The 27,909-nt window shown below is 39.3% G+C and overlaps 1 protein-coding gene across 1 annotated transcript in view; it reads right to left on the reverse strand.

Annotated features, from left to right (window-relative positions):
* Window positions 1-247: 247 nt before the first annotated feature.
* Window positions 248-27,909, reverse strand: part of LOC138037375 (phospholipid-transporting ATPase ID-like) — a 53,774-nt gene continuing 26,112 nt past the window's right edge. Inside the window, 28 exon segments of the mRNA XM_068883309.1 lie at window positions 248-345; window positions 348-455; window positions 458-506; window positions 1,432-1,481; window positions 1,484-1,594; window positions 1,597-1,675; window positions 2,120-2,203; window positions 2,614-2,755; window positions 3,791-3,872; window positions 6,608-6,695; window positions 8,313-8,408; window positions 8,642-8,698; window positions 9,852-10,102; window positions 10,251-10,290; window positions 10,807-10,908; window positions 11,985-12,021; window positions 13,364-13,461; window positions 13,557-13,627; window positions 15,448-15,496; window positions 17,811-17,867; window positions 19,143-19,187; window positions 19,675-19,754; window positions 20,204-20,267; window positions 20,618-20,713; window positions 21,661-21,734; window positions 25,147-25,210; window positions 26,172-26,226; window positions 27,341-27,430. Coding sequence (XP_068739410.1) covers window positions 248-345; window positions 348-455; window positions 458-506; window positions 1,432-1,481; window positions 1,484-1,594; window positions 1,597-1,675; window positions 2,120-2,203; window positions 2,614-2,755; window positions 3,791-3,872; window positions 6,608-6,695; window positions 8,313-8,408; window positions 8,642-8,698; window positions 9,852-10,102; window positions 10,251-10,290; window positions 10,807-10,908; window positions 11,985-12,021; window positions 13,364-13,461; window positions 13,557-13,627; window positions 15,448-15,496; window positions 17,811-17,867; window positions 19,143-19,187; window positions 19,675-19,754; window positions 20,204-20,267; window positions 20,618-20,713; window positions 21,661-21,734; window positions 25,147-25,210; window positions 26,172-26,226; window positions 27,341-27,430 — 2,317 coding nt within the window.

The raw sequence follows: 27,909 nt of genomic DNA on the forward strand, positions 1-27,909 counted from the left end.
CCACTGGTGAGCTCTTGTTACGGATTTGCCACGTCTTGAACTTTTTTCCTTAAAAAAGGTAGCAGGGCGACATGACAATCTTACCAAACCCTTCTTTCTTGATGGGCGAACGCATATACTCGAACGCTTTGGACGACTACGGACTTCGCCTTTCGCCGTCAACTGCGGTTTTCTGAAATTCTATGGGCGGTGCTCTCGCACCCGGTAGTCATGGTGCGCCTCGTTGTCTCCTAATTTTGAGTGTCGACTAAGTTGTCGGGTACAGTTCGTTATGAAGGAAGTAGTAGGACAACCGAGTTACGACAGTTACAGCCAGCACCAGCAACAGGCAAAACCAAATGTTACATTTCCATACACTTCGAACTGCATTCCGTAGTAGTGTCCTTGAGGAAAGATGTGGAACACGAATTCCGCATAAAAGACGAAGTAAAACACAAAGTAGAAGAGAATGCTTCCCATACGAAAAAATGATTGATTCCTGTCCAATACTGCGTGAGGAAAGAGATCTACAAAGAAACGAGAGAACATTGCGTTTGAAGTTTATACTGGCAACCATTGGCACCATCTTACCAGTAACAATCAAAAAAATCAGCAATAAAGGAAACCAACAACAAAAAATACTGAAGAGATATGTTTTACGAAGTTGACTTGGGTTTATTCAGAAAAGGCTGACTGCTCCTTTGCAGGAATCGAACCGACGACCTTACGAATACTAGTTCCGATCGTCTACTAATAAAAGTCTTACGAACCTTGTTTTCTCGCTCCGTACTGTAACAATTACGGACCCTTGTTTTTTTCCCCTACAAGGAAAAACGTGGGCCGTGATTTACGTAACATACGGCCCTCGAACTCGGTTACTAAGAGATATTTATCATATGGCACGTACGGCCACGCACGCGCTTTTAGTATAAAACTATTGGGAAAAATCCCCGTATGAGGGCCGTACCCAGGCCCACCTCCGTGCGATGCGATTTTTAGAGGATTTCGTCGCTTTTAAATATCCAAGTTATTTACAGCCAGAAAAGCCAATGCAAACAACATATTAGCACAAATTTTCTGTGCAAATATTTGTTACTTACTTTGTCCAAACTTCATATTGTGAGTGCGTATGAATAGCGTCAAGAGCCCATATGATACACGCTATTGACTGAGTTTAAGTCGGACGGACGGGAAATATTTGGCCCGAGATCATGGCGTACGTGCGCCATGAGGTAAGCAGTACTGTAGGTGTTCCAAGTGCGTGGTGCGTGCGTCTTCTGGTTGGTGCGTTTGCTTCGTGATGTTGGCAAGAAGAAACAAGGAAACGCGATCCACCAGCAAGAATTTCTTTCTTATCGCTTCGCTCACGAGCGAAGGGTTGCTCCTGGAATAAGGTTGCAATGTTTCACGTGCTGTCATACAATGGAACCGTTACACACCGATATCACGTACCTCAATGTTAACAACGACTACTAAAATAGCAGCGACCACAGTGCCAAAAAATATACGGAAGAAGTCTCCAGACCGTCACTGGCGATTCCATCGCTGAAAGCACCATAAGATAAGAAGAAGATGGCAATAGATGTTAGGGTGCCGTACAACAAGCTGAGGAAAATATCTTCTTGTTGAACAACTGATTTGTTTGGCCAGGTATGTATAGACGAGGATACTTGTTGCAGCTTGTATCTGAAACATCCTGAATTGAATTACAAAAAGAAGAAACAATTTAGGAATGATAAGACAAAAATAACGTTTTTGTCACGAAAATGAAAGATAGAGCTAGCAAAAAATCGCATCTTGTTATTTTATCCTCCGTAAATAGCTGGCATATCTTCCCCCTCCCCTTCCCCTCCTCCAACATGACCGTTATGAAGGAAAGCTTTTACGGAAGATCGTAGTAATTTCTTACGCCAATCGTTTTCGATCTTACTTCTGATTGGTTGGGAAGAGACGCAAGGAAAGGAAGTAAGGAAAACAACAAGTCACCGATGTCCCTCTCTCTCGAAAGGCTATTATCAAATACTTTTAACCTACTTGTGGCTACGTTTAACAAACAGTTACAGACTTGATGTCGTCAAAAGGTAGTCGTGAGTTGTAAGAGACTGTAGTTGTGCCCCAAATCTCTTCTAACATTTCTAACCTGATCAAGGACTGCTAAAAACACTACCGGAGCTGAGGTAAAAAACACGTTATAAAAAGAGATAAACCATGCGTCGTACAGCGTCTGAAAGAGTAAATCCAAAACCTGTTAGAAGCCATAAAAAGTAAACTCTACACGTGCAACGTCATGAATATTGTTTGCCGGATCACGTGACATAATTATCTCAACAGCTGCAAGAACGGCAGAAAATTAAACAATACCATTTAGAAAAAGGAAAATTCGATTCATGATTAGTTATTTTGGTTAGATCTTTGAACAGAAACGACACTAAACGCACTCAGAAACAAGCCTTGTTACTTTTCATATGCACAAACAAGACAGGGTCACAAAACGAACATGGCCGTTGGAAACCAACGAAAACAGTAAGATTTCGAAGTTTCGAATATTGTGGCCTGTTGAGGCTTCGTAGGATCGAAGAGTAGATTTTATTAAACTACCTATTGACCTTATAATGAAATTATACGTCAGCTTACCTGCGCGGAAAATCCAGTATAAAATGCGTACCAAAGTTGACACAGTGTAAATGCAAAATTCTTGTAGAAAAAGTAGTTCAAAAATTTGCTCATTCGAAGGTACGACCAGCGTCCATGTACCAGAAGAAGTTGTTGAAGGTACGTGAATAAAGTATTAAGGAAAGCTCGCTAACGACAAGAACAATAGAAACTGACACTGCTAAGACCTCAAGGACAAAAACAGCCACTTCAACATCAAAGCAACACTTTCTTTTCGCCCTTTTTAAAAGCTTTATGCTATGCAGGCTTAAGCCGAACACCCTGTAAAGCTGGGTAGTTCAGCAGCTCTCGTAAGCTGACTATTACTGATCTGTATATTGCACCTGCTTTTTCTTGCTTTTTTTCAGGCGTATCTCATTGTTCTTTCGTTTTCGCTTTGAGTAGCAGGCTAGTCACATACGTCACGAGAGCTTCTACAATGCACCAGAATAGTGGTCACAAGGGTTGGAAAACTTTATTCTATATGCATTTTGCCCCTCTCCACCCCTGTGCAATGTTGACAAAACACTTTTGTCTAACAAAAGTCTTCATTTTACCATCTTGCAACATTGAAAGGGGGATTGGGGGTACCGACGCTTATTCTGTAGGCATTACGGTTATGATTTCATGTTTTTGCGCACTTTCAAACACAATTTGTCCATGGTTGTAGAAAGGACCATGTTCTAAACGATAGTGAGATTGCCAAGGATTAATTTGATTCAATTTGGCTAAGAATTTAGAATGATACTGCTACAGATTTTAGTGTAAGCCTTCAAGAATGACTGGCCTAAAGGGAAGTCCCTTAAGAAAAGTTCAAATATTTTTTTCCCAGTCGTTCGCCCCTAACATTATAGCGCCATCATTAGCTAGCGAACTCTAGGGCTCAAACCCCAATCCCCGTTTCGTTTTCACATGCGTGAATTACTGTAGCGGAAGGGTAAATGGGTCACACCCAGCTCTGTGATTGGCTGATTTTGAGCCACCTTGCCGGTTTCTGTCTTTACCAGTCTCCTGGCTGTCACTGCAAACATGAATGGCGACAGTAAAAAGCGAAACCGTTGATTTGAAGCTGAACTTCAGAGTCCCCGTACTTATGAGAGGCGCAATCGTATGAGTGTCGGAAATCTACACATTTAATCTTGTCCACTGTAGAGGATATTTAAACTGGCCGAATGAGTAATCACTGGCTAGCACGGCTTGCATTCCTTCTTGTCCACTTATTCCAACACCTATATGAGCAGCTGCAAGAAAATGATCAGGAAGAAATTGAGAGGTTCGTTTTGTCGATAAACGACTAGGGAGTGCTCCACCAGCCGACGATAAAAGCGGAAAAATGCTGGCGCCGTTGCGAATTGGTTCTGCTTTTATCTCTGATTCGCTGATAGAGCATTTTTCAAATGACTGTCAAAAGTAAATTGCTATGCTTAGTGATTGGTTTAAAAACCTCGCGCCAGTTTACAACAAATGAACCAATCACGACTTCCCCGCGTGATTTTTCCCGCGATTTTAGCAAGTTACACGCAATCGCTACGAATTTGGATTGGTTCGTGGCGCTGTTTGCACCTGCTGTAATTGGTCGAAGTAATTACTTTGGTACTTATTTTACGACACTCAATTGAAACACTCTAAATACGACGCGAGGATTTTTAAGCCAAAAGCAAAGGTCACTCTTTCTTGGTATTGCATTCGTAGCAATTTGGAAGTAAATCCCCTCTGAAAGGGCTGCAATACTCAACAATAAAATAACCAAAGCGAGTTAAAAAGCAAAACTTCAAGGAACGCAGCGGGTTCGTAAAAGCAAAATACCAAGAATGAGACAGCCGTTCCGCAATTTTTATTTAAAGAGGCTCGAAAGGGTTTTCAGCTGATCGCGATCAGCTTATGATTCAAAATTGTCACCAGAAATAAACAAATACCACTAACTTCGCTCGCCTTTCTTCTAATATATATATATATATATAGATATATATATATATATATATATATATATATATATAATATATATAATATAAATAGAGATCTTCTATTCACGAAAACTACGAAAATTCTACACAAATTGTTTAATGGTCACTTAAATCCGTTTGTGTTAGCCTGTAGTTCCACTCGCGCGCGGACTCGAACGAGCGGGTGACGCATGCGTAAATGCTGATCTTGTAAGCCCCTCATTTATCCTCATTTTGCAACTTTACTCGTTCATATCTCTACTTCCGGACGGTAGATTTTTTTGCATGTTAGCTTGGATTAATTTAAAGCGTTTGTCTTTCAAATTCCAAAAAATTCTGTAGGTGACAAAAAAAAATTAGAGACACATTTGTAAAAAAACTGATTTTTCTGAAAAACTGGCCTACAGATTTTGTTGAATTTTAAGCTGGCTCAAAACAGTTTCAACGCTTCCAAGTAACGCTCTTATTAGAGGGATCGGCACTACAATGCTGTATCATGTATTAGCAATATTGCAGTACCAAATGAGACACGGATTATTACTGAACAAAATGCCTTCATTATTGTGACGTAACATGTCACCGTGGCAACGGTTAAGCCCCGTAAAAACACCCTTTAATTTGTCTTTAGCTTTGTATATCTCAAAAACGAACTTGGTGACCCCCATTTTTTATTTCTGAAAAATAATCAGAAGGGCAAGATGAAACTTTCTGCAAAGTTTAAAAAAATTGTGTACAGCGGATTCAGAGCCACCTTACATCTCAGTGTGATTTTTTTAAGGTGGCTCTGATTCTGTAGAACAGATTTTTTTTCTAACTTAGCCAAAAGTTTCATTTTGGCCTTCTGATCACTTCTCAGCAGTAAAAAAACAGGGGGGGGGGGGGGGGATCACCGAGTTCGTTTTTGAAATATGAAACTCTAAACTCAAAATATAGGGTGTCTTTGCTGGGCTCTCCCGTTGCCAAGGTAACTTATTACAACACACCAATGACCACATCTTGTTTGGAAAAAATCGGTGTTTCATATTGTACCATAACATTGCTGTTACGTGATACAGTGTTGTAGCGTCATCCATTCTTAGAGAGAGTCTTCGAGGTGTTGAAACTGTTTTGAGCCACCTTAAATATTTTAGAGATAATTTCTAACATTATCTGGTAATACGGAATGGGAAGATTTCACCGTCCCGTTTTTCAAAAAAGACAATATATCTTGATTTTAAGGCTAAAAGAAATGCCTTATATCGGCGCCAAGGTAACGTAATTTTGGAGGAAGATGTGATGTGAGAAATGTACGATGGGTACTTAATACCCTGGCCAAATTTCGTCTTGATATGATCACCCTAACGGTATCTAAGGACAGAATATGTTTACTTGTTTGAAAAAGGGAGAAACTATTTCGAGCCTCCTTAACCAGTACAGTACACCCCTATCAACAGGGAATTCAAGAAACGACGACTGCTACAACAACGACAACGCCAAAAAGCAGTAATATTATTGGTTAAAAGAGGAAAAAATGATCGTGCTGCACGTGCGGCAGGCATTTTTGTACATTTCTCTCCTGTACTCGTCAAAACAACAACGTAAAATGACCAATTTTCAGGTTTTGACGACAACGTGGACAAACAACAGTGAACGTTTCCTTCTCTCTCTTTGCTTCAAATCTGCACATACCAATCTAGCTGTAGCATATTTCGCCCATATTGTGCAACATAAACAAGATGGAAACATCGTGAAACACTTAGAATAGCTAATAGTGATAGTTTGAAGTGACGTTTTCGTCGCCGTAACCATCGTGGCTTCTTAAACTTCCTATTCTTGGTTTTCATCCACGTGATGAGACGGCCATGTTGGTGTAGAAATCAATAGAAAGTGGCCTCACAAGTTTTGCATAATAATGCAATCAAATTCCCAAAAGACATTTTACTGCATTGTTCTGTACATCAACATGGCCGCCGTGACGTCAGATGAAAACCCTCAATTAGCCTAGCGGACGTTAAACATTCTAGCCCTAGATGACTGCTTTACTTCAAAGATACCTTTAATCATGCTGACATCATTTGCTCCGTCTCCAATGGCTAAAGTCACAGCGTTTAGATTGTTCTTGACCAATTGCACAACCAACGCCTACAAAACAATTTTCCTAATGAAAACTGAATCCCAACCCGTTTTCACAAAGTTCACAAGGTTGTTTGACTCTTTGAGTACAACTTAATTAAAAGCTAATAAGGTTTATTTTCCAGTGATGTCGTCGGTCATCATCACGCACAAGATGACACCGCCTTTTTAATCGATCAATGAAATCTAGAATCTGGCTCCTTCGTACTTTTCTGAAGGACCGCTTAATGAAGCGTGTTTCCTACTACAAGGCCTTTCATACGTTAAAAGTTCGGAGTGAAACATTCTAGATATTTTTTCTCTTGATGAAACTCAGTCGGGAATACTGGTAACAATACTAATGCTCAGACAGGAGCCAAACTGATGGCCTCTCGATTTCTAGTTTGCATTCTCTACAACATGGGATAAGCGAACTACATATTGCGAAAGCTCACATTCTAAAAAACGTTTATTAATTTTGTGAAGGTGACGGCCAACCGAAGCGCAGTATTCAGGTTAATTTGTATACCCACATAAAGCTCAATATATTTCAAATGTTTTCCTGATTAGAACTTCCGTATCTAAATTGCAAAAGGACCATTCTATAATGCACTTTATTATTCCACTATTACGTAATTTTACCATATTTGGACAAGATGACGCACAAAATATGAGACGGTAATACACCGACCGGTAATTGAGCGGTTTAGAACAGAGCAAATACGAACGGAACGGGAGTTTTTCAAAGAAAGAAATTGATTTCAACAGGGAGCAAAGCTTGAGAATTTAGCTTGTCATTCGTCATTTAGTTTACCAAATGAAATAAAGGTCATTTGGCTGGCTTTTTGTGCTATTTACATCGTTCGCACGTGCCCTGAAGGACAGATGATGCTTTTCTTTTAAAAATACTCTTACCAAATAAAATTGAAGCAAAATAACACCTTTTTTGTAGTGGAATAATAAATCTCTTATTCGATGGTTTAAATATAAAACTCGAGGACATTTTGCTCATTGCTCGTATTTTCCTCGCCCCTGCGGGGCTCAAAAAAATACTACGCAACTCGCAAAATATCCGCGCGTGTTATATGTTAAACCATGGAATAAGATGTATATACGGGGCCCAGTTGTTCAAAAACTGATTAATACTAATCCGCTATTATGCACCACTGAATCGAAGTTTGAATCTTGTCCGTCAAAAAAAACAAAAAAACAAAAACATCACAATGTTGTTTTATGCTTCAGGAAAACAGAAGTCTAAGGGCGCTTTCCATTTGACAGAACTGACCGGCGAGACCGGCGATTAAAAAGGACTAACTCTACAATGCCTTCAAATTAACACACTTCGAGGATTATATACACTTTTCCAGAAGAATTCGAGGGATTATCATGCAAGTGTTTCCTCAAATGTTTGCATTTCTTTTGCAAACTGACGGGTGTTTCCAGTTATCCAGAATTAGCTTAATAGGACTTTGAACAACTATACCAAGAATACTATTCTACCAGATCGGACGTTCACTCAACAAGTGAGATCCAATACTCCCGGAAGATCTGTATGGTCTTTACGATGGCTCTGCTATATGAGATCTCCAGCTCATTTTGTGTCTATCATTTTATTAAGCACGGTCAAAAAATAAAACGATGAAATACCTTTTGAAGAGGTGTGACTCGACAACAAATCACTGCCTTACAAAGGCACGCAAGCGACAAGAATTCCTGCTCCAAACTTTCATGGAGTGCAAATGCCTATAACACCAAATTAAGACAAAAAAAGTAACGTCAAAGAATTAAAGAAGATCATCATTCGTGTCCACAACTTCACACGTGTGCTATAAGAACTGAACTGAAGTTAAAGTTTACGAGAGAGATGTCTCGAATATCCGCGGCTGCGCAAATAGAATGTTTACATTTCATAGCTTTCACAGGAAAGCTGAATGCGCAATGTGCGGAGATAATGAATCGGAGTGAGATCCACTTACCAGACTTTTTCCAGGAATCACAAGCCCGAAGGTCGAGGATTCTGCTCCCTTTTTTGTCTACAGTACACAAAAATAAAGAAATCCACGTTAGCAAACGAAGAAAAAAGTCTGCCTCGCGGACATGGGCGTGTCCTATATAGTTGTAGCGGCACCTGGCCGCCTATATGTTTTCAACCCAGAAACATTCTAAAAAGTTATTATTTTGTTGTTGATTTTAAACTTTAATTTAAATCTCACCAATGAGTTCTAAGAACGACTCTCGCAATGGGTCTGCTAAACTAATCAGTTGAAACACATTAAAGATGGGACACTATTATACTCTTTAACACTGTTAAGTCTGATTGCACATTTTGGTCACGCGGTAGGGGTGACCGAAGTAGTCAGAGGCTTCAAACACTGTCGCGAGGCAGAAAATTTGCTTGCTGGCTGAGCATCTTTTTGTACACAAAATTTGGTTTCATTGACGAAGGGCTCTGACGACGATTCGCGCTCATGAAGGGCTAACGCTCGAAACGTCAGCTAACAACAAATCTTTCTTACGGTTTACTTTTATTACCGCGCACCAGTGCCTCAATTGGTTGAGCACCGGGCTGCCAGGCGGGAAGCCGTGAGTTGAACTCCGGCAGGACCAAAACTCAGGGTCTTTAAATAACTGAGGAGAAAGTACTGCCTTTGTAATGACATCTGCACATAGTTACTTAGACTCTCTCGTCTTCCCAGATAAGGACTCTAAACCGTAGGCCCCGTCTCACAACCCTTCGATTTCCATAACCCTATGGGACGTAAAAGAACCCACACTCTATTCGCAAAGAGCATGGCATGGAGTTCCCGGTGTTGTGGTCTGTGTTATGTGGGTATATCATCGTTGGGAGGGTAAATGCTCAGAGGTATTAACTACACCAAGCTACTCTAAAATCCAAGGGTAAAGAAAGATATGATACAATGATGTTCATTTCTGATACGGGGGGGGGGGGGGGGGGAGTATCGTATTCGCACTTGTTGACCTGGTTTTTCTGAGAAGATATAATCTAAGTGATGCCATCCACAGAAGGTGTATGCCTTTGGCTCTACGCACTTTAATTTATCATAAACCGGCTTCGCTTCCGACCCTCAAGTTTAGGTAGTGGTTTACGTCAACTTTTTATTTCTCACCGCAAGGGGACGGGCAATTTCGTTTTACTAGTTTCACTTTCGAACGAATTATTTTTACCTCTGCTGGTGCTGATAATTCCCCGTCAAGTGTCGTTTTGTACGATATGACCTCAACCTCGACATCCTTGAGGCTTTTGTCTTTATGGTTAACCTTGGACACGGACGACCCTGGGTTTTCACCCAAAACTTTGACTTTACAATCGTGTATAGCTTGTTGCACACTCTCTAGTGATTCGCCATCTATAACAAACACCTCCGTCATGTCATCTGTCAGTAAATGACACGAATATCCAATATTGATGGCTGTCTCTGTGAAATAGAGTGACATCAAGAGATCAACAATTCAGGCTTTAAAGCAATGCTATGCACATCGCTCATTAATCAATCTACACCCCACACCCCTCCCAAAGATAGATAAATAAATAAATAAATTGAAGATGCAATTGATAATACTGACCTACTTTGTCTCCAGTGAGTACCCAAATCTTGATATCTGCCTGTTAGTAAAAAAAATTTGTCCGACTTAGTTTACTTGAGCTAAGGTACAAAATTTGTACGGGGGCAATCACCAACTCGGACGCAATTTCCACCCCGTCCCCCTACCCAAGAAAAGGCTGTCCGGAAAACATACTCTTTTTTTTTAAACTTAAGTGAAATAACCACTACAAGAGGAAACAAAATCGCTTTAATGCAAAACCACTTTTAATTTACTTACGTCGTACAGTCGCCACATTATTATTTTTTAATTCCTTGCTCTGCGAGCGGAAAAGCTGGGTCTATCTTGCTCGCCTTGGGTTAGTCGCTTTGTTTCGCAAAACATTGAAATTTCGCGACATAGTTCATCCTTGATCATGTTTGCTGAATATTGAATAGCCTGCAAGTAGACTCTTCTCTTCCGTTGAAAATGGGGCGCGGGCGAAATATAAGGGCTTGGTTACTAAGAAACTAGTAACCAAGCCCCTATATTTCAACCGCGCGCCATTTCAACGGAAGACGATATTGAAGGGCGTTACCTCGGCTAAAGTGGCGATGGTATCCGGAACATCGTCTTGAAGTTTGTCTTCTATTGCTGTCGCACCAAGCAACATTAAGTTCTGCTCAATGTCCTCATACACCTGCACATAGACATTTTGCTTTTAGCTCAGAGCTCTGACAATTGAAAGAAAGTAAACAACAACAACAACAACCATCCATTTATTTGCCAAATTAGAAAACGTTTCTACAACAGAGTAAATAACTTTGATCAGGCAAAAAACCACTCAGAATAGTTAAAAACTAAACGAGCTGAGTAGTTTCAATAAATTATTGCTTGCATTTTCTGAGTTGTAACACACACTAATAGAATAGACAAGAGGATAAATAATGAAATAATGAAATAAATAAATCTATCTAACAAAAATACATTTAGAGAAAAAAAACCAAACAAACAAAAAGAAAAAAAAAACAACCAAAAAGCTGGTACCAGATAGAAGTATAGTATTTATCAATTCTTGAGTTTAAACAGTAATAAGCTAAGAATAAATTGACAAATACCAAGCTAGCGTTAAACATAGGTAGATAAGAATTTTTCCATCATTGCTTGTCTAAATAAATGCAAAAAACGATATTTTTAAATCTTAATCCAGATTATTCCAAACAGAAGGACCAGAGAAATGTACATTAAATTTACCGTAATTAGTTCTAACCTGACCGATATAATAAGTTGATTTTGATACTAGCCTGGTATCATAATTGTGTTTAGATGATATAGGTGAAAAGAAGTTGTCAAAAGCCTTCGGTAGTAAATGATGATGATACTGAAACATGAAAAGGGCAGTATGAATAGTCACAAGATCCATTAATTTGATTAATCCTAGCTGTGAAAACAGAGGGCTAGAGTGAGCATCTCGATTAGAAAATGTTATGTAAATCTGTTTTTCAATTTTAAGAAAAACACGACACTCCTGAGTTTTACAACAGACATGTTTCGGCAGTTGCCTCTGCCATCTTCAGTGTGAAATGACCAATAAATTACAGTGAAATATAAATACTAGAGAAATGACAATAATAATAATGACAATAATTAATACTATGACAATAGTAATTCAAAGTTAAACAGAAAGTTTTAAATTAACATGTTTGACCTGTGCGTTAAGTGTTGGTTTGTCCCAAAATAAATCTCTTTGCATGGAAAAAAAAGACAATTACTTACTTTCTGAATCAGCTCTTCCCTGTCCTCCATGGCCAAACTGAACATGAAAATAAAAACAAATTAAGGAGGAATAAAATACTATAAAACAAAGAGTCAAGACGTTTAACAAATCGAAAGTGGTTCAGCGTTGTCTGTACTCTTACCAACAACGATATTCGTCATCACAGTGGCCAAAATGTTGTGGACTCAAAAGGCGTGGCCGAGTGAATCTACAACAAATTTTGACCACTGTGATGACGAATACCGTTGTCCATACGAGTAGAGACAACGCTGAACCACATTCGATTTGTTTTTTGCCACAATATTCAACGTCAAAGAAAATTAACAAATCGAAAGGGGTTCAGCGTTGTCTGTATTCTTATCGAAAACGATATTCGTCATCACAGTGGTCAAAATGTTGTGGACTCACGAGGCGCAGGCCATGTAATATCGCCATTTAAAAGCCACTAAGTTGTGACTACACCTTAGAAAAGTGCATAACATATAGTTTTTCTTTCCAACAAATCATTTGATTTAGAGTGTGCTAAAAAGCCCTTTTCGCAAGATACAGATTTCAGAAGTAATTATCATATAGCAGCCTCTGAATCCGATCTTGCAGGCAAATGTATTTCTCTTTAACTTTTGGTCAATATTGTCCAAGTTTTCTTCAATAGACCTAATCGGCTAACTCAATGTTGTACCCAATTCAAACCCTTTGGGAATAAAACGTTTTGTTCCAGGTATTTCCATATCATTTATAGTGTGACGCGCCTTACCGTGACCACCAAACAAAGAATTTTACAAATTGTCCGCCAATCAGGATATGTAAATTTGATGACAGTCACGCCTCCTTGCAAAGTTCATGCAGTTGTAAGTTGAACACCGTTGCATGGGTTGTTGAGTTGACGTATTTACACGTAATTGTCAAATGTGAAAGTTTGTTGGGTGGCATTATCATGCAAATACAATACAAAAAGAATCTTAGTCCCGGGAGATTTGAATTGGGTACAACATTGAGCTAGCCGATTAGGTCTATTATCGTCCAATTAATTTAAGCAAATTGGATACTCCCTAATAACCAATCAAATGCCAAGGAATACAATGGAGCTGAGTACTGGCCAATCGGCATCAATAATGTCATGGCAGTGAAAAGCACTCCTTGGTGTGATAACGGAGGACTTTACCAACTTCTGCCTTCAGAGACAGCTATATAATTAATGAGTAACAGGACTATGCTTGTCCAATTTGAAAACAATTGGACTCAAAAAAATACTTGACTGCCTCTCTATGGCGAAATTCAAATTTTGCTCGTCCAATATAACCATGATCAGTTTCAAACGTGGCGGCAAGAAGTGTTATCACATATGCCAATTGTTCTTATTATCGACGGCGAAAGTTACCTTGCCTCTTTGTACTTTGCTTCCCATTCACTGTACATATCAGGAGGTATCTCCTTATAAGCTATGACCAACGTCCGTAGACCTTCTGCTGCAAACATCTAAAAAGAGTGAAAACAGTTGCAATTGATCTGGCTAGCGTGCGCTGGTACAGAAGGAAGATGAATCCATCTTTACAATGAAATTGAAAACTCACGTTCAAATGTTGCATCGTTTTCGTCATCAGTGCCTTACATGAATGGTCGAGGAGGTCGTAAACGATTGTGTCTGTTGAAAACAAGCGACAGCCAGTAAGTAAGCTTTCTGTATCCCTCAGATAACAGCCGCTTATTCGAAGTCGATTCAGTGACGCGCGTACGCTTAAGTACGCGCTGTTGGTTCCTTCTCGCTTGATTTACTTTCAACGTGAAAACGTTTTTGAAACATATTACCACCCTCGTTTTAAGACTCTTAAGTTACCGTGCCTCTCGCAAACCCTTACGTAAACCCTCCACATTTCACGGCTGACCTACTCTAGCCTGCGAACAAGCTCTTCGCTGGTTCATTCGAAGATTTTTGCTTCGATTTGCTCTCGAACGGTGCGCGCCCAAGGCTAAGCCGCTGAAGGTGAGGAAAGACAATTAAGGAGGTTCAGGAAGGAAGACGCCAACGAGAAAAATAACAACAAAAAACAATTAATGAGCAAAAAACGATGGCTCTGCACGTTCTACCAGCGAATTTTACATTTTGGTACATTTTCGTGCCCTTAAATAACCGCAAAGAAAGGTTTCTTTTTACCACCCACAGACATCTGAAAGTAACTATCATTAAAATGATTTTGAGAGGCACGAATACTTACAGCCTTGAAATGAGGGTTTCTTTTCTCAACGACGACGGGAAACGACTAAATTAATTTGAGGTTATACGGAGGATGTCGTCAGAACTTGCAACGAAACATTTTTTTAATTCTCCCATTAAACTTTCCACGCCGTTGATTCCAGTTTAAATTCTGGAAAGGTCTGTATCTACACCCAGAATAACTCAGAATAATCACGAAGTGATCATAAAATGCGAAGTTACATTTTCAAATGATCATCTCGTTGACATCGACCTTACTTAAGCTCCCTCACCTTTCCAATCTCGCCAATCTAGCAAATTTCGCGCTAAAATGGTAACCGTTTACACGACAGATGAATCCGGATCGTTTTCAAAACGCTCCACCTTTGGCAGCGTTTTCAAATTGACCCGCTTTCGGTAACAGTCTCGATCGGTGTGGCATAAACAGAAGGAGTAACCGCTTCGAAGACGACGGGGTTACAAATGAAAGCGCGTTCGTGTAAATGCTGTCTAAGAAGGCTAGGGTTGACCAATCATTTAATCAATCAAACACAATCTTAATTACGCGTCTTGGCGTTCTGGCGTAGCCAAACTCTCGCAACATCTTGCAACATTGTTGGGCACAACATGTTGCATACGATTGGCCACCCTGTTGCGATATGTTGCTACATGTTGGATGATGTTGGATCAAATTTGAAAACGGTCAAAGTTTTCGTGCCACATTTTGGACGTTGCACGATGTTGTACTCGTTTGGCCACGTTCACGCAACATTGTTGCACTAGGGCATGCGAGCTAGGACAACTTGTTGCGCGCCAGGGGCCTGGTACACATAAACATCGACATGTTGCGTTGAAAATGTTGAAAGAGTTGCGTGCGTTGGTCAGCCCGTTCAAGAAATGTCGCTACATCATGCAACATTGTTGCAAGATGTTCCGTTGAAATGTTGGGCCAGGACTTTATGGCGCTAATTGGGGACGCATTCAGCACAGTCCACATCACCGGAAACTCCTTGCCCTGCTCTTATCGAATGTGTGGGATCTTTAACGTCTCACAGAACGTGACCAAGGCCGGGCTGTGAGACGGGGCCTACGGTTTACAAAGGTTATCCGAGAAAGGATAAGGACTTGGATAAAGACTAAAGGACAAGAACTACTAAGGACCAGTAAGTTATCAGTACGACGATATTGTGAATAAGCATGATTTCTTTGCGATGGATAGAAAAAAGAGGTAAAGAGATGACGTTAGGGTAAGAACCACCATCTCCACTCACCAGCTCCTTTACAGTAGAGTTTAATTTGATTCTCCCGTCGTACGATAACCTGAGACCAAGACAAGTTTGTTGCTATTACTAAACATAAATATATCTTATGTTTGTGATACTCATTTATTACTTCTCCTTTTAAATTTATTCTTTTACCTAATGTGTCTACTTAGTTACTTATTACTTAATGTAATTATATATTTGGCAAATTTTAAATAAATAAATAATATAGAAAATGAACGACTTCAGTTAGTAGCACTGAGAGCAAGCATCCGGAATTCGCCCTTGTCACACGGCGGCCATATTGTCCCGGGAGACCAAAAACGCTTTGTTTTACCACGCCAAGCCTCACCCCCATGGTTTCCACTGCGAGGCTTGGCGTGGTAAAACAAAGCTCTTTTGGTCTCCCGGGACAATATGGCCGCCGTGTGACAAGGGCGAAGAAGGGGTCAACTCGTGACAGATGTTCTCAGTTGATTTACTGGTTACAGCAGTAAAGTCAGTAAATCAACCAGTGTCATGGAGTATATCTATTCTACCTACTTCATACTTCAATATATTCTTTCAAACGTACTAAAGTTTAGCTTTCCCCCTCTTACAGTAACTGATAGGAATAATTACAACACGAAGACGCGCTGCAAAAGGCGTGGTGCCTAAGGCACATGTTGATTGATGTTGTAGCATACAGAGCTCTGTGATCATTTGTGCAACAAAAAAGCCCCTAATGGCAATGTGTCCGTAACACGTTATGAGAAGTTATGTGTTGTGATTTTGCTTTGAATCCCCCTCCCCCCCCCCCCCCCCCCCGGTCTCTTTTTCTCGCGCTGGAAGTATCTTTTCGGTTCCGTCTCTTTTTCGCTGTTTGTTGATAGCCATCTTGGATAATCTATAAAGGGGATAGTTCCTAAAGAAGCTGTGGTGCTGCGTCGGTGGGGAAGTAGTACACCACCAATAGCGTCGCTAAAAACTACACAAAACCCATAATTCCTCGATTCGTTCTGACGAGGGGCTAGCGTTCGAAACGTCAGCTTTTAGAATCCCTGTACGGTGGTCAATTTACATTATCAACTCCGTTGATAAAAATAAAATCTTGGATAATCAGTTGTGCTTCAATGAATTGGAACAAAAGCAAGCGTCTTCGTGTTTAAGTCAGTTAGTCATTGGCTTATCTGCTAAACCAGAAGGAATGACATTTAAAGTATTCCTAGAGCGCAGTTTAATTTGGATCTATGGCTGACCGATGTGAAAACTGTATTGTACAGAGGAAGTATAATCAGAAGCCCATGAATTGGAGCATACAACTTCACTATATTTATGGAACGACGTTTTTATACACCGATTCACTTTAAATTTTACTGCGAAATCAGACTTCAGACCTAAGTCTGAAATAAGAGGTTTTTTACCACATTTTGACCTCTATGATGACGAATATCGTTGCCGATAAGAGTACAGACAACGCTGAACCACTCTCGATTTGTTTTTTATCACAATATCCGACGCCAAAGAAAGTTTTATTTCAGAGCGTGACCAAAATCATGACACAAAGAAAGAGCAAGCGTTGTCTATAACTTTCTCGCAATATGATTGGTTTATTTCCCAAAATGAGCGTTCCTGATTGGCTATTACATTGCGTGACAAATTGACGCGAGCAGCGTTGTCTAGACTCTTATAAACAACAGCAAATTAGCCAATCACATTGCGAGATTACAAGCAATTGTGGTAAAAAATAGCTTGATACGTGAAAATGCCGTCACATAGACAAGTATTGGAGTTGTAGGCTCCCGGTACTATAAAATAAATTCGTGAAGTGAGACAATGATAAAATCGCTTCTTGAAACGTCATTAAACAGGGGGAGGGTTGGTGATCCCGGGATCGATTCCACGAGTGGCTGAGAGTATTGCTTCTCAACTCCACAGCCCACAACCAATATGTAAAGGTGTCATCTAAAACAAACATTTGATTTGATTTGGTTTGATTTGTAGCACAAAGCATGAAGAGTGTTGTCCAATACTCCGACATAATGAGATTCATGATGCATCACAATAGACATCAAAAAGTGTCCCCTAACCCTACTCCTTAAAAAATAGTAACAGTTTTGCCGCTTTTGCGAGACATAAAGAGCGGGACACTTTGTGACACTTTATGATGTCTATTGTGACGTACCAGGAATCTCATTATGTCGGAGTATTGGCCATTTTTCAGCATCAGGGCCATAAGTAGCAACGGAAATAGTAACGCAATAGCATACAGCATGGAACGAGGTTAGTATAGCAAGATGTTCTAATACACGATGGAAACCAATGCCAGCTGGAAAAAAAGAATGCCACAAAGATATCGGTACTTATTTCAATTAAGCAAGTGTGTTACTTACCGACATTCGCTTTCGTACATTGTTGAAATCCAGAATGGCTAACAGCTCGTACATTTCCTACAGATATTGAGAATACAATTTGAAAAAACTCAAGAACATGGTCGTAGGTAACGTAGCTTCTAGCCTGTCCTGTTTTCCTTGGAAAGGTAATAGTTTCGAAGCCGCGACAATCCACGCTGATGACGGTTTTCAAGGCTCGCACGATTCACGTGGTGAATCTGGGGCTGGCTAACTCATGGGAAAATACTAGTTAAACCTCGAAACTGGTGTTACGGATTCCCACTTCTGCATTCTTTCTCTCAGGATTTTGTGACAGAAAACAGAGCTATTGTGGGGTGGGTATTCTGCACATTTCATGAAATTTTATGAAGGCGTGGATTTGCCTGCGGTTAAAAGGGCCAGGTATCCTGCAATCAGGCTTCTAACTTCAAGTTTCCGACAATTCAAAAAACAATGTGGTGTACTCTTGTGATATCTTGCGTTTAAAACGTACAGAGGATTTTTTAGTGAGTTGCGAGAATGTTTAACAAATAGATTCCATGTTACCGTGCGTCTGTTTAGTAGTTGATCACAGATGACGTCAAATGTGGTAAGAACAAAATGTGGCACACTAAGTGATAGCCAATGATGTTCTGTGGTCTATTTACTGAGCAGATGCACGGTAACATGGAATCTATTCGTTTCATATAATAGAGAGTTAAACGTTTTGGCCAGATAATGACGTCATCTTTGCGTCTGTCTCTAATAGATAATAGGTGGGAATCAATCAAAGTGCGTGCATTATTGAGTTTATTATAGATATAAATCGCACTATTTTAAGTGAATATGGCGTTGAAGGTTGTTAGTTTGAACTAAAGTAAATTCATGTTTTGTCTTTGAGATAGCTGGAAAGACGAATTGGCGACCTCTCGTGTGGTCATCTATGGCCAAGAGGTACAGTAAAGGATCGGTTGACCGACAACACGATAGTAACATGATAAAACTTCAATAAGAGAGCCATTATAGAAGGCCTAAGACGGTAGACAAACTCAAGACAAACGAAGAAGAAGGCGTGAGGAGCATGAATGTCAACAAAATGACATTTTTTAATTTAAAAAGTAATCCATATTCAATGTATTAGCACAAAATTACAATGAAAAGATACTTAAAAAGAACCTTGTCAAAAAATTAAGGCAATGAAAGGACGTGCAACAAGGGAAAAACTACTGGGTAAATGTGCAGAGAGGAACGTCATTTGAGTGAGTTCGTCCTCGTTTAAAAACGAGTCGAGGCGAAAAGACAAAAGACGTGTAAGGAGGTTCCAAAGCCAAAAAGTCCTTAACGACAACACACCTTCTGTCCCTGGACATCAATTGTTACTGTGGTTGGCGAACGGCCCTATAAAAATGTAAAAACATTGATAAGAGTGTTTTTTTTTCAGCTACATTGGAATTACGCTACTGCAGCTATCGTCAGTTAAAGACTAAAAGAAATTGCAATTACGCCAGAGTGCACCGTTTCGACATCCTGAGCCTAGTTTACTGGCCAAGCAACCACGAACGAAAAAAAGTGTGAACACGTTTTTAGGATCTAATAGTTTCATTTCATCATACATGTCCAAAGCTGGGTTTGGCCAAAGTAGTCATTTCTCTCTTGATTTTAAGGTACCAAATTGAAAAACCTAGACATTGCGAGCGAGCGCGGTTGACTGTCTGTTTTTATAGGTACGCTCTCCATTAGAGTCTGACTTTTTCCTTGAACTAGCGATTATAGTTCTACAACTGAGTGGATACCCCTGGCAGGGAAAATAGTAAAGGATCCTTGATTAAAATTTCTTTCAAATAACATTTTGGAGCGTATACAATTTCGCTAGCAGTTTCTTTACCACAAATGTGAATCCAAAGTTCCGGGCAGCGGTGACAAGAGCGGCTTCATCTGGAGACTGGGCTTGATATTCCAAATTACCTAACAGAGAAATGACACAAAATACATTGAAATATACGTGGAAAGAAAAAAATGCAATCTTGATTGATAAAATATAAAAAATATTAGGCGCAAGATGGGGTAAATAAAAAACACCCGAACTTGCTTAATGACAAGCGGAGAAGCAAAAACAACTACTTATATTAATTTTTTGAAATAACACGAGACTACTTGTTCAAAAATTAATATAGATGAAAGCCATATATATTTGAACTGCGGGGGGAATCAAGTTAAGATGCTGATCATCGCATCATTACTTCTTAAGTAACTTAAATTAGTAAATTCGATGATCAGCATCTAAATTTAACTACCTGTTCAATTATAACCTGCCACAGAGATTAGTGGCCTAGTAGTTTATAGTCTATTAGGTGCTCAAACGGCTTTATTACAACACAATTTGCTTTAAGCAAATAGACTGAAGACACAATTACCGTCACCGGATTCCACCATAACAGTGTGACAAACTGCTAACAGCCGGAACAGTTCATGACAGTCCTGTAAGGGAAAATTGCAACGAAAGTTACACAAATAAAGAAACACGAAACAATTTATGAGACTGCGACATAGGGAATATCAATACGTAAAAACAATTTAAAGATCCATCTGCAAGTCACGGTTTCGTAGAAGGTTGCTATATAATGGTCCCGTTGTAAACAAAGAAAATTGGACGCGCTTGACAATAGAAAAACAAAAATAATGACAAATTGCAGTGACCGAGCAGGTCTCCACCTTTGATCGTGTTTTGTTCCCTCTCGAGACTTATCTAGTCCTCTAGGCTCTAGCCTTGATCTTTGCACTTGTGTAGTAACGGCGCCAGCCAAACCAGGAGAAACAAATATACTGACCTTATTCCCTAGGTTGATTTCATCCAACAGTGTTTGATCAGTGAACCTAAATTTGCCATCAGCATACGGGCTCTTGGAGAAGTCTACTTCTGGAGCCTGAGAAGCAACGAATTAAAGGCTCATGATCAGTGGCCAGTTTGCACATGCATACAGAAATCAGTTAAGTGGGTACACACCAGAGCCCAGAATGAGTATAACGACATCTACATTGCTAGACAAAATTGTGGATAAACATTTTACTTCCTTCTCCATATTCGAACAAATTATTTCCATGAAGTAATTCTTCTCGTTGCGGATCCCCCTTCTCAACCCAAACAATGTTGAAGGATAACTTGGTTGTTTTAGCTTCTTCATAGAGAACATTGCTTTGGGTGGGGAAGGAGGGAGGGTGCATTGTTGGGCCTTTGCTGTAGTTATTGTTCAAAAGGAAGAGACTTGAGGGAACTTCCATGCCATCGTGACGGAATGTTTTAATAGATTGTTGCGTGACAGCATGTTGTGTGACCCAATGTCAACAGATTATGCCAATGGTACCAAGAGCACAGTCTGATGCGCATGACTGACTTAAAACCCACGTGAGCCAGCTACCAAGCAAAAAAGTTGCCTTGCGTTTTATGAACAATGCTCTATTGGAAAGGTTTCTGATAAAGGTAGGGTAAAGAACACTGTTCAAATGGAGTATTCACTCTTCACGGACAGACTTCCTTTGTTTGAGTAAAGTATGTAGTTTCTGTCACGTGATTAGCAGCCATATTTGTCTCACTGAAACAACAGAGGTCGCATAAAATTACAGTCCGATTTGCCAAAATTCTTCACAGCTAAGGCACGTATCTCCCTGCTTTTCTCCTTTGCAAGCAAAATTGTGTGTTACTGAAAATACGAGTGGATTCCTTTCTTTGCTGTGCCAAATAGCAAATGAAATTAAATGATTGTATATACTGTGTGGCTGCATAGCTCAGTTGGTAGAGCAATGCACAGGCATCGCAGAGGTCATGGCTTCGAATCACGTTGCAGCCATCTCTTAGAGATTTTATCCGCCTTACCCCCTCCTCTCTGATGGAAACAGAACTAACAAGGGTCTCCTCAGGATTTGCTGCTCTCTCACCCTCTATATGACCTAACAAAGAGAATTGCCTTTAAAAATGTTGTCAAAAGAATTCACTAGCATTAAAACATTGGAAATACAATGAGTGGGCTGGAACCCATACTGCAAATGTTGAAGTTTAGTTTTTCCAAATTCGCACGCGTCACTTTTGGATAAATCAGCTTATCACAATCTCGACCCCAGAACTTTACTCTTTTGCGCATGACTGAGGGAGAAAAGAGCTCTGGGGTACCCTGAAACAAAGTGTCTTCTGATTGATTTTCGTGAGGAACAATCAAGTGTCCAATTGGTGCATTCATGGTAGCGCGAGGAGTGAGTAGGCGCCGTAAGGTTCGATTAGCCAGTGCTATAAGAACCCTACAGCGCATTTTCTCCTGCACAGTGTTTCCCAGAGCATCGGGTCATACGCAGATATATAGTTTGTCATTAACGAATTTTGAACAACTGCGTTGAACATGGTACGAAAATGTTCGGTAGTTTAGAGTGCGTCGTATTCCCGAGTATTTAGGTGTGAATTTCATACGTAAACTTGAAACAAAGATTGAAAGTTTTTATAACCGATTGCGCCTCAGACCCGAAACACTACGGTAATATAAGGGTTTGCTTACAGAAGGAATCGCGTTAGACAAAATGAGCATCAAAAGTTCTGTTACCCGTTGCAAAATAAGTCATCTTCAACTGTAGGCATTTTGCCCTTAATGATGAACGATATATTTGGCTATCAAAGACATACCGGTACATTCTTAGTAAAATTAACAGTTTGTAAAGAAACAGTCCTCAAAGATTATCTGCTGATTCCGCTCAAGTCTTCAGAGAAAGCTAAGTATGCAATGCACTTTCATTGAGCTGATTTCTTGGTGCATCAATAATTATTGATACTATTATTATTAAAAGTGATAGGCATATACTGATGAGGCAAAAATAGTAAAAACGGATTTCCCTCTTTCTCCCTCATTTGCGCCCAACATGTTGCAGTCCAAATCTAGCCTATTCAAACTAACAGAGAAAGCTCTGTGTCACATTCATAACCATTTATTTACCACATTTGATTAAATGAGTTACCTTACATTTATTTGAATTTATGTGGATTTAAGGATTCAAATGGGGAAAGAAAGTATTACAAAATGTTGGATATCGCATTACAATCCTTTCCAACCCAACACAATTTTATTTTGCAACTAAAAAAAAAGCATTACCACCTTAAAAAAGAGGTTTTTCTAGTTGTTACTCATAACGTTTTTATTTCATTTAATTTATGTGTATAGATTAAGTTAAAAAGAGTTGGCTGTTCTCATTAAAAGATGGTGTACGCTGCAGACTCATTTGGGTCTCTTTCTGTAAAAATACATCACGAATGCCAAATCTGTGGCCCATAGCAGTTCTTTCAACAATGGATTGTTATTTTTTTGCCCCTTAGCATTTGCATCATTAAAGGCAGAGTATCATGGTATTGCCCATGTTTTCTGTAGCGTAGCGAATGTCATCGTTTGAAAGCCAATCATTAGTGATTGTTTAATCATCGAGAAATTTTTACGGTTATGACTAGAATGGATACTCCAATATAAGGTGAGACACTTTGTGACATATACAGGTGTAACATTTGGTGACGTTAGGTGGCAATGTTGCTGGTAAAATCCATTCTCAGGTTGAATCCGTTTTTACCCAGGTTAAATTGGTTAAGCCAAGAGCAAAATTAGGGTCAGTCACTGATCTCTAGTGATTAGGTCTAAGGGCTGACTCAAAATGGTTAGCTTTCATAAATTGTTCTGGTGACACCATAATTTACTAAGATCGTTCGGTACTTTATATACACAAAACTAAGTGCCTCATCTTATTTTGGAGTATCCATTCTAGTCACAACCAACTTTTTACACATACACGTAAATTTCCCGCACGGCTTATTACGTTGCTTCCAATTGGCTCATAAATGATGTCATTCGTTACGGCTAGACCGTGCGCAATACTGTGATACTCTCCCTTTAACACTTTTCCCCTCACAGGTTCCAAATTGATAAAACCTACATGTGTACATTATGTCAAACGGTCAGTAAAAAAGGCAGACTGATGCCTAGGTCTAGGCCTGGGCCGAGGCTTATTTTGTAGCGTAGTCTGCATTTTAGACCCAGTCTGCTGTCTGCAGTCTGCATCTTATACTGACCGGTATGTCAAAGGCTTTAATTTAGGGGACAAGTTTGTTCACTAGACATGGAAATTGATAATAATGTTATTATTATATTAGACATGAGTAGCATTTCAGGTAAAAGACGAAACATGCTGGTGATTTAGATTGAAGGAAAGGAAACACATACATACGCTGTGGCAAGTGGAGAGGACAGTCAAAGAAACAGCTATGAAACTGACAGGAGTTGTGGTGAGCAGTGCGAATAGAATGGTGCCGTCGGAGAGCAGAATCAGGAGGCTGGCCTGCCGCAAAGTTATATATTATCATTTATTTTTTCTTGATTAGCTGGCCTGGGTTGTTCAAAAGGTGGGTGGCTAACGCTCTCGAGTGGATGAATCACTATCCAGTGGATAGCGCAATTGGTTTCGCTATGACTTATCCATTGTATAGTAATTTATCCGGTGGAAATATAGCATTGCCCACCTCTTGAACAACTGGGACCTGGGCTGCTGAGGAATCAGTTAGGTGCATTTCCTTAAAGCAACACAAACACAGGTTTCACTTCATAGACAAGTTAAGCAAAGATTAGTTGAGAACTTAAAAGTAATTTAAAATAATCTCAATCAGGATTATTTTATTTGTCTATTGTCAACATGCAATCATCGCTAATAAATTTAAAGATCTCACATGTCAATAAAATACAACACTTAAATCATTTTACATTTATCTGATAATTGCTGTAAATCTGGGATTTCATTAATGATAAATTAGCAATTATTGCTAATTTGCCATTACAAAATTAATTATTGGAAACCCTAAAAAACGCCTAAGTAAAATAAGAGTACGTTTGTTGGAGGAAATGCTCATGAAAGCTATGAATCTCATTATAATGCCAGTCATCAAGTAGGGAAAGGGTTTTCCCCACTTGTTTGCAACTTACAGTGAAATATTCTCCGTACACTACACTCATTGAAGGGTTAAAAATAAGTGAGTACATAGCTCTGTCCAATTTTAGCTTTAAATTCCCTAGCCATCTACAATGTCAGCAAATGGTCATATAAGAATAACAGTCCTTCTGTGACTATTAAGCAATACCCATAGATTGTGTACAGGGTTTTACATGCATCAACAGCTCATTGAAGAAAATGTCCAGGTAACACTCCTTTTGTACTACAAACAATTCTTCCAAAAATGGCCACCAAAATAAATGTTTACATACCTAGTATAATAAATATGTGTTGGGACATTAACAGCGGCAATGGCACAGGCTGCACTTGGTGTTTACAGTTGCAAGTAACTTACCATACAATCTCCCATTAATTGAGCATTTCTTGAAGGTCATTACATTCTGTGTGAGTGTTCCGGTCTAGCAATGAAAATAAAGCCATGCAGTCATAAAAAAATCATAACTTAAGATTAAATTGTATGCTACAGGGTTGCCCAAACCCTCTGCAATCACATCCAACAAATCATTGTTTCACTGATTATTTGACAGCGTCAGGACAACATGATGCCAACCAAAATGGTGGAGATGCTCTTTGTTTGCAACATCAAGAGTTCCTCTCTTTAAAATGGAAACGCATAGATTCCTTAACAAGAAGAGCTGACTTTTTAAAATTAATGAAGTTGGTGAAACTGTTGTGAACCTTAAAGTGGCACTATTACAAAAAAATCAAATGCATTTGTACGCAACTGAATTAATATGCAGCACAGGAGTTTCAAGCTTTCAGATTTTTAAACACGGGATTTGCATACATAATAAACTGCATTTACACGTTGAAAATTTAAGCTGTTGAGTAAAAAATGATGTCACTTTTCCCTAGATCCAACCTTCTGAGGTCCAGTCGATCAGTTTTGTACATGAGTAATGGCGGACCATGAAATCCAAAACTCAAATTCAAAGTAAACAGCCTTTATATAAAATCAAAGCTCAACATTCTGCCAGGCAGGTGTTAAGCAAACACACAAGTTTTCAAAATCTGAAGGAAAAAAGGAAGTGATGTTTTGATCATAGTACCACTTTAACAAAGACGGACAAATCTAACAGAGTGAATAATTTATTCAAAATTATGTATGATTCTAGATTCGCTTTACCCCAGGAACAACTCCAGGAATGCAGTTGATGAAAGTTTCTATTGCATAATTATGCCTATAAGGAATAAACATATCAAATGGGCTCTTGTCCAAAACTGTGCCAATTCAAAACCATGTCTCTGTAAATGCTCACCATGTGTTACCACAGTGTCTGTGCATGGCTGAGGAACTGAAAAAAAAACTTTAACCAGTAGTTCCAAATTAATTTTGTCAACCAGTGGAGTCACATTCACCTTATCTGAGAAGATGTACTGAATTTGACCAAGTTCTTCAGTTAGTGTTGTGGTTCTGAAAGAGTGAAAAATTTTAAGCTTTTAGTAAAATGAAAATTTGCGTCTTGACAAACTGGGAGCCAGTGAGCCATGTCTCACATTCAAGTCTAATCACCCATTTAAAATAGTGCTGATAAATAGTATTTAAGTCTAAGCACCCATTTTAAAACAGTTAGCTATCAATAACTGCGTGGTTTGCATGTTGACTTGCATGGCTTGCACATTGTACAACCACTAAAAAATTGACATGTCACAAACTACCAAAAGCAACAGGAAATTGAACAAATTGCCGCAAAATGAAAACAATTTAAACTGCCAATTGGTTGGCTCAGTTGGGAGAGCTCTGGACTGTTGTCGGAAGGATTAGATTCTTGTCCAGACCAACAACCAGTCATGTTATGACACCTGTCTTGTTGGATAAGGAAGTCAAACCCTTGGCCTCATCTCATGTACCCTGGGTACTAGAGGGTTTTTTCCCCTTTGGAGTTACCTCTATGAGCTGTGAAGCCACGACACCAAGCCACAAGGGAAAAATACCTTCTGGTCACGGAGGTTGAGAACCTCAATTCCATGATGTGAGATTAGTATGAACATGGTCACTGATTGGTTTTCGTAGTCAGTGCCAATCCTTAATTTTCAAGTACAAACAATCTAACACTAAATTTCACTGGTTGAATGGTGGTGGTAAACCCAGTGGCCATAAAACGGGTTTTTGGTGCAGGGAGTGCTTAGAAAACAAAACTGGTGGTGAAAGGCCACTGTGAATTTGAGCGAGCATTTAGAGGTGCAGTACAATAAACACTAAATTAATTCAAGATTTTTGGAGATTTTAGAATTGAAACCTGTTCAGGAATTTCATCAAGCATGAGATGTGTTTGCGGTCCTGCCAACTGGATGTGGCAAATTTTATATATTTAAACTTGTGCTGAAAGTTTAATTGTTTGTATTTGCATGATTGTGTTTTCAGTTATCCAAAAGCTGCTATTGTAGTTGTCACAAAACCCATGGGACATAAAAGAACTCTCACACAGTTTGCAAAGAACATGAAAGCAGTCCCTTGTGAATTGGCCTCGTACCTAACAGCTTGGCAGGATAAGTAGTAAACGTGAAGACTAGAGGAGTAAACATACCTTGCTACAGCAGGAGTATCCTTTGTTTCATAATACATTTCAACATCCCAGTTTACCCATAAACTTTGGCCAAGGCGGATTACTTCAATACTGTACAATTTCACAGAAAATAATTAAAACATAGCAAACAAGCAAGAAAATGCACAAAATCAAACTTAATAAGCACATGCAAGCTTTATAAACCTGATCAAGCTGTTTCAACTTATGTTCCTTGCTTTGCAGAATCGCCACCTCAATGTTAAAATCCAGCCGTGCATATATCAAGTTACCATGGACTTTGGAAGTTAGCACTCTAGAACCCTGAATCTTCCTCAAAGACCTAACATTCTCAAGTGGAGTGGGGATGGAGGACTTGGCAAGTGGGAAGGTGTGAGTGTCCCAACACTTTTGAAGATTATATTACATTGTCATGGCTTGGATTGCTTTTACTTCAAAACCTAATCAAAATGTTTGATATTGTGTAGTTCCAGAAAATATAATGAAACACTAACCCAAAGACCATAGTATGTTAAAGAACGTATAATTATTAAAAACTAGATCAATGGATAATGCATACTAGAGTTTTCATT

The sequence above is a fragment of the Montipora capricornis genome, chromosome 2 (assembly GCF_036669925.1).
Source record: "Montipora capricornis isolate CH-2021 chromosome 2, ASM3666992v2, whole genome shotgun sequence".
In the NCBI taxonomy this organism is placed as follows: domain Eukaryota; kingdom Metazoa; phylum Cnidaria; class Anthozoa; order Scleractinia; family Acroporidae; genus Montipora; species Montipora capricornis.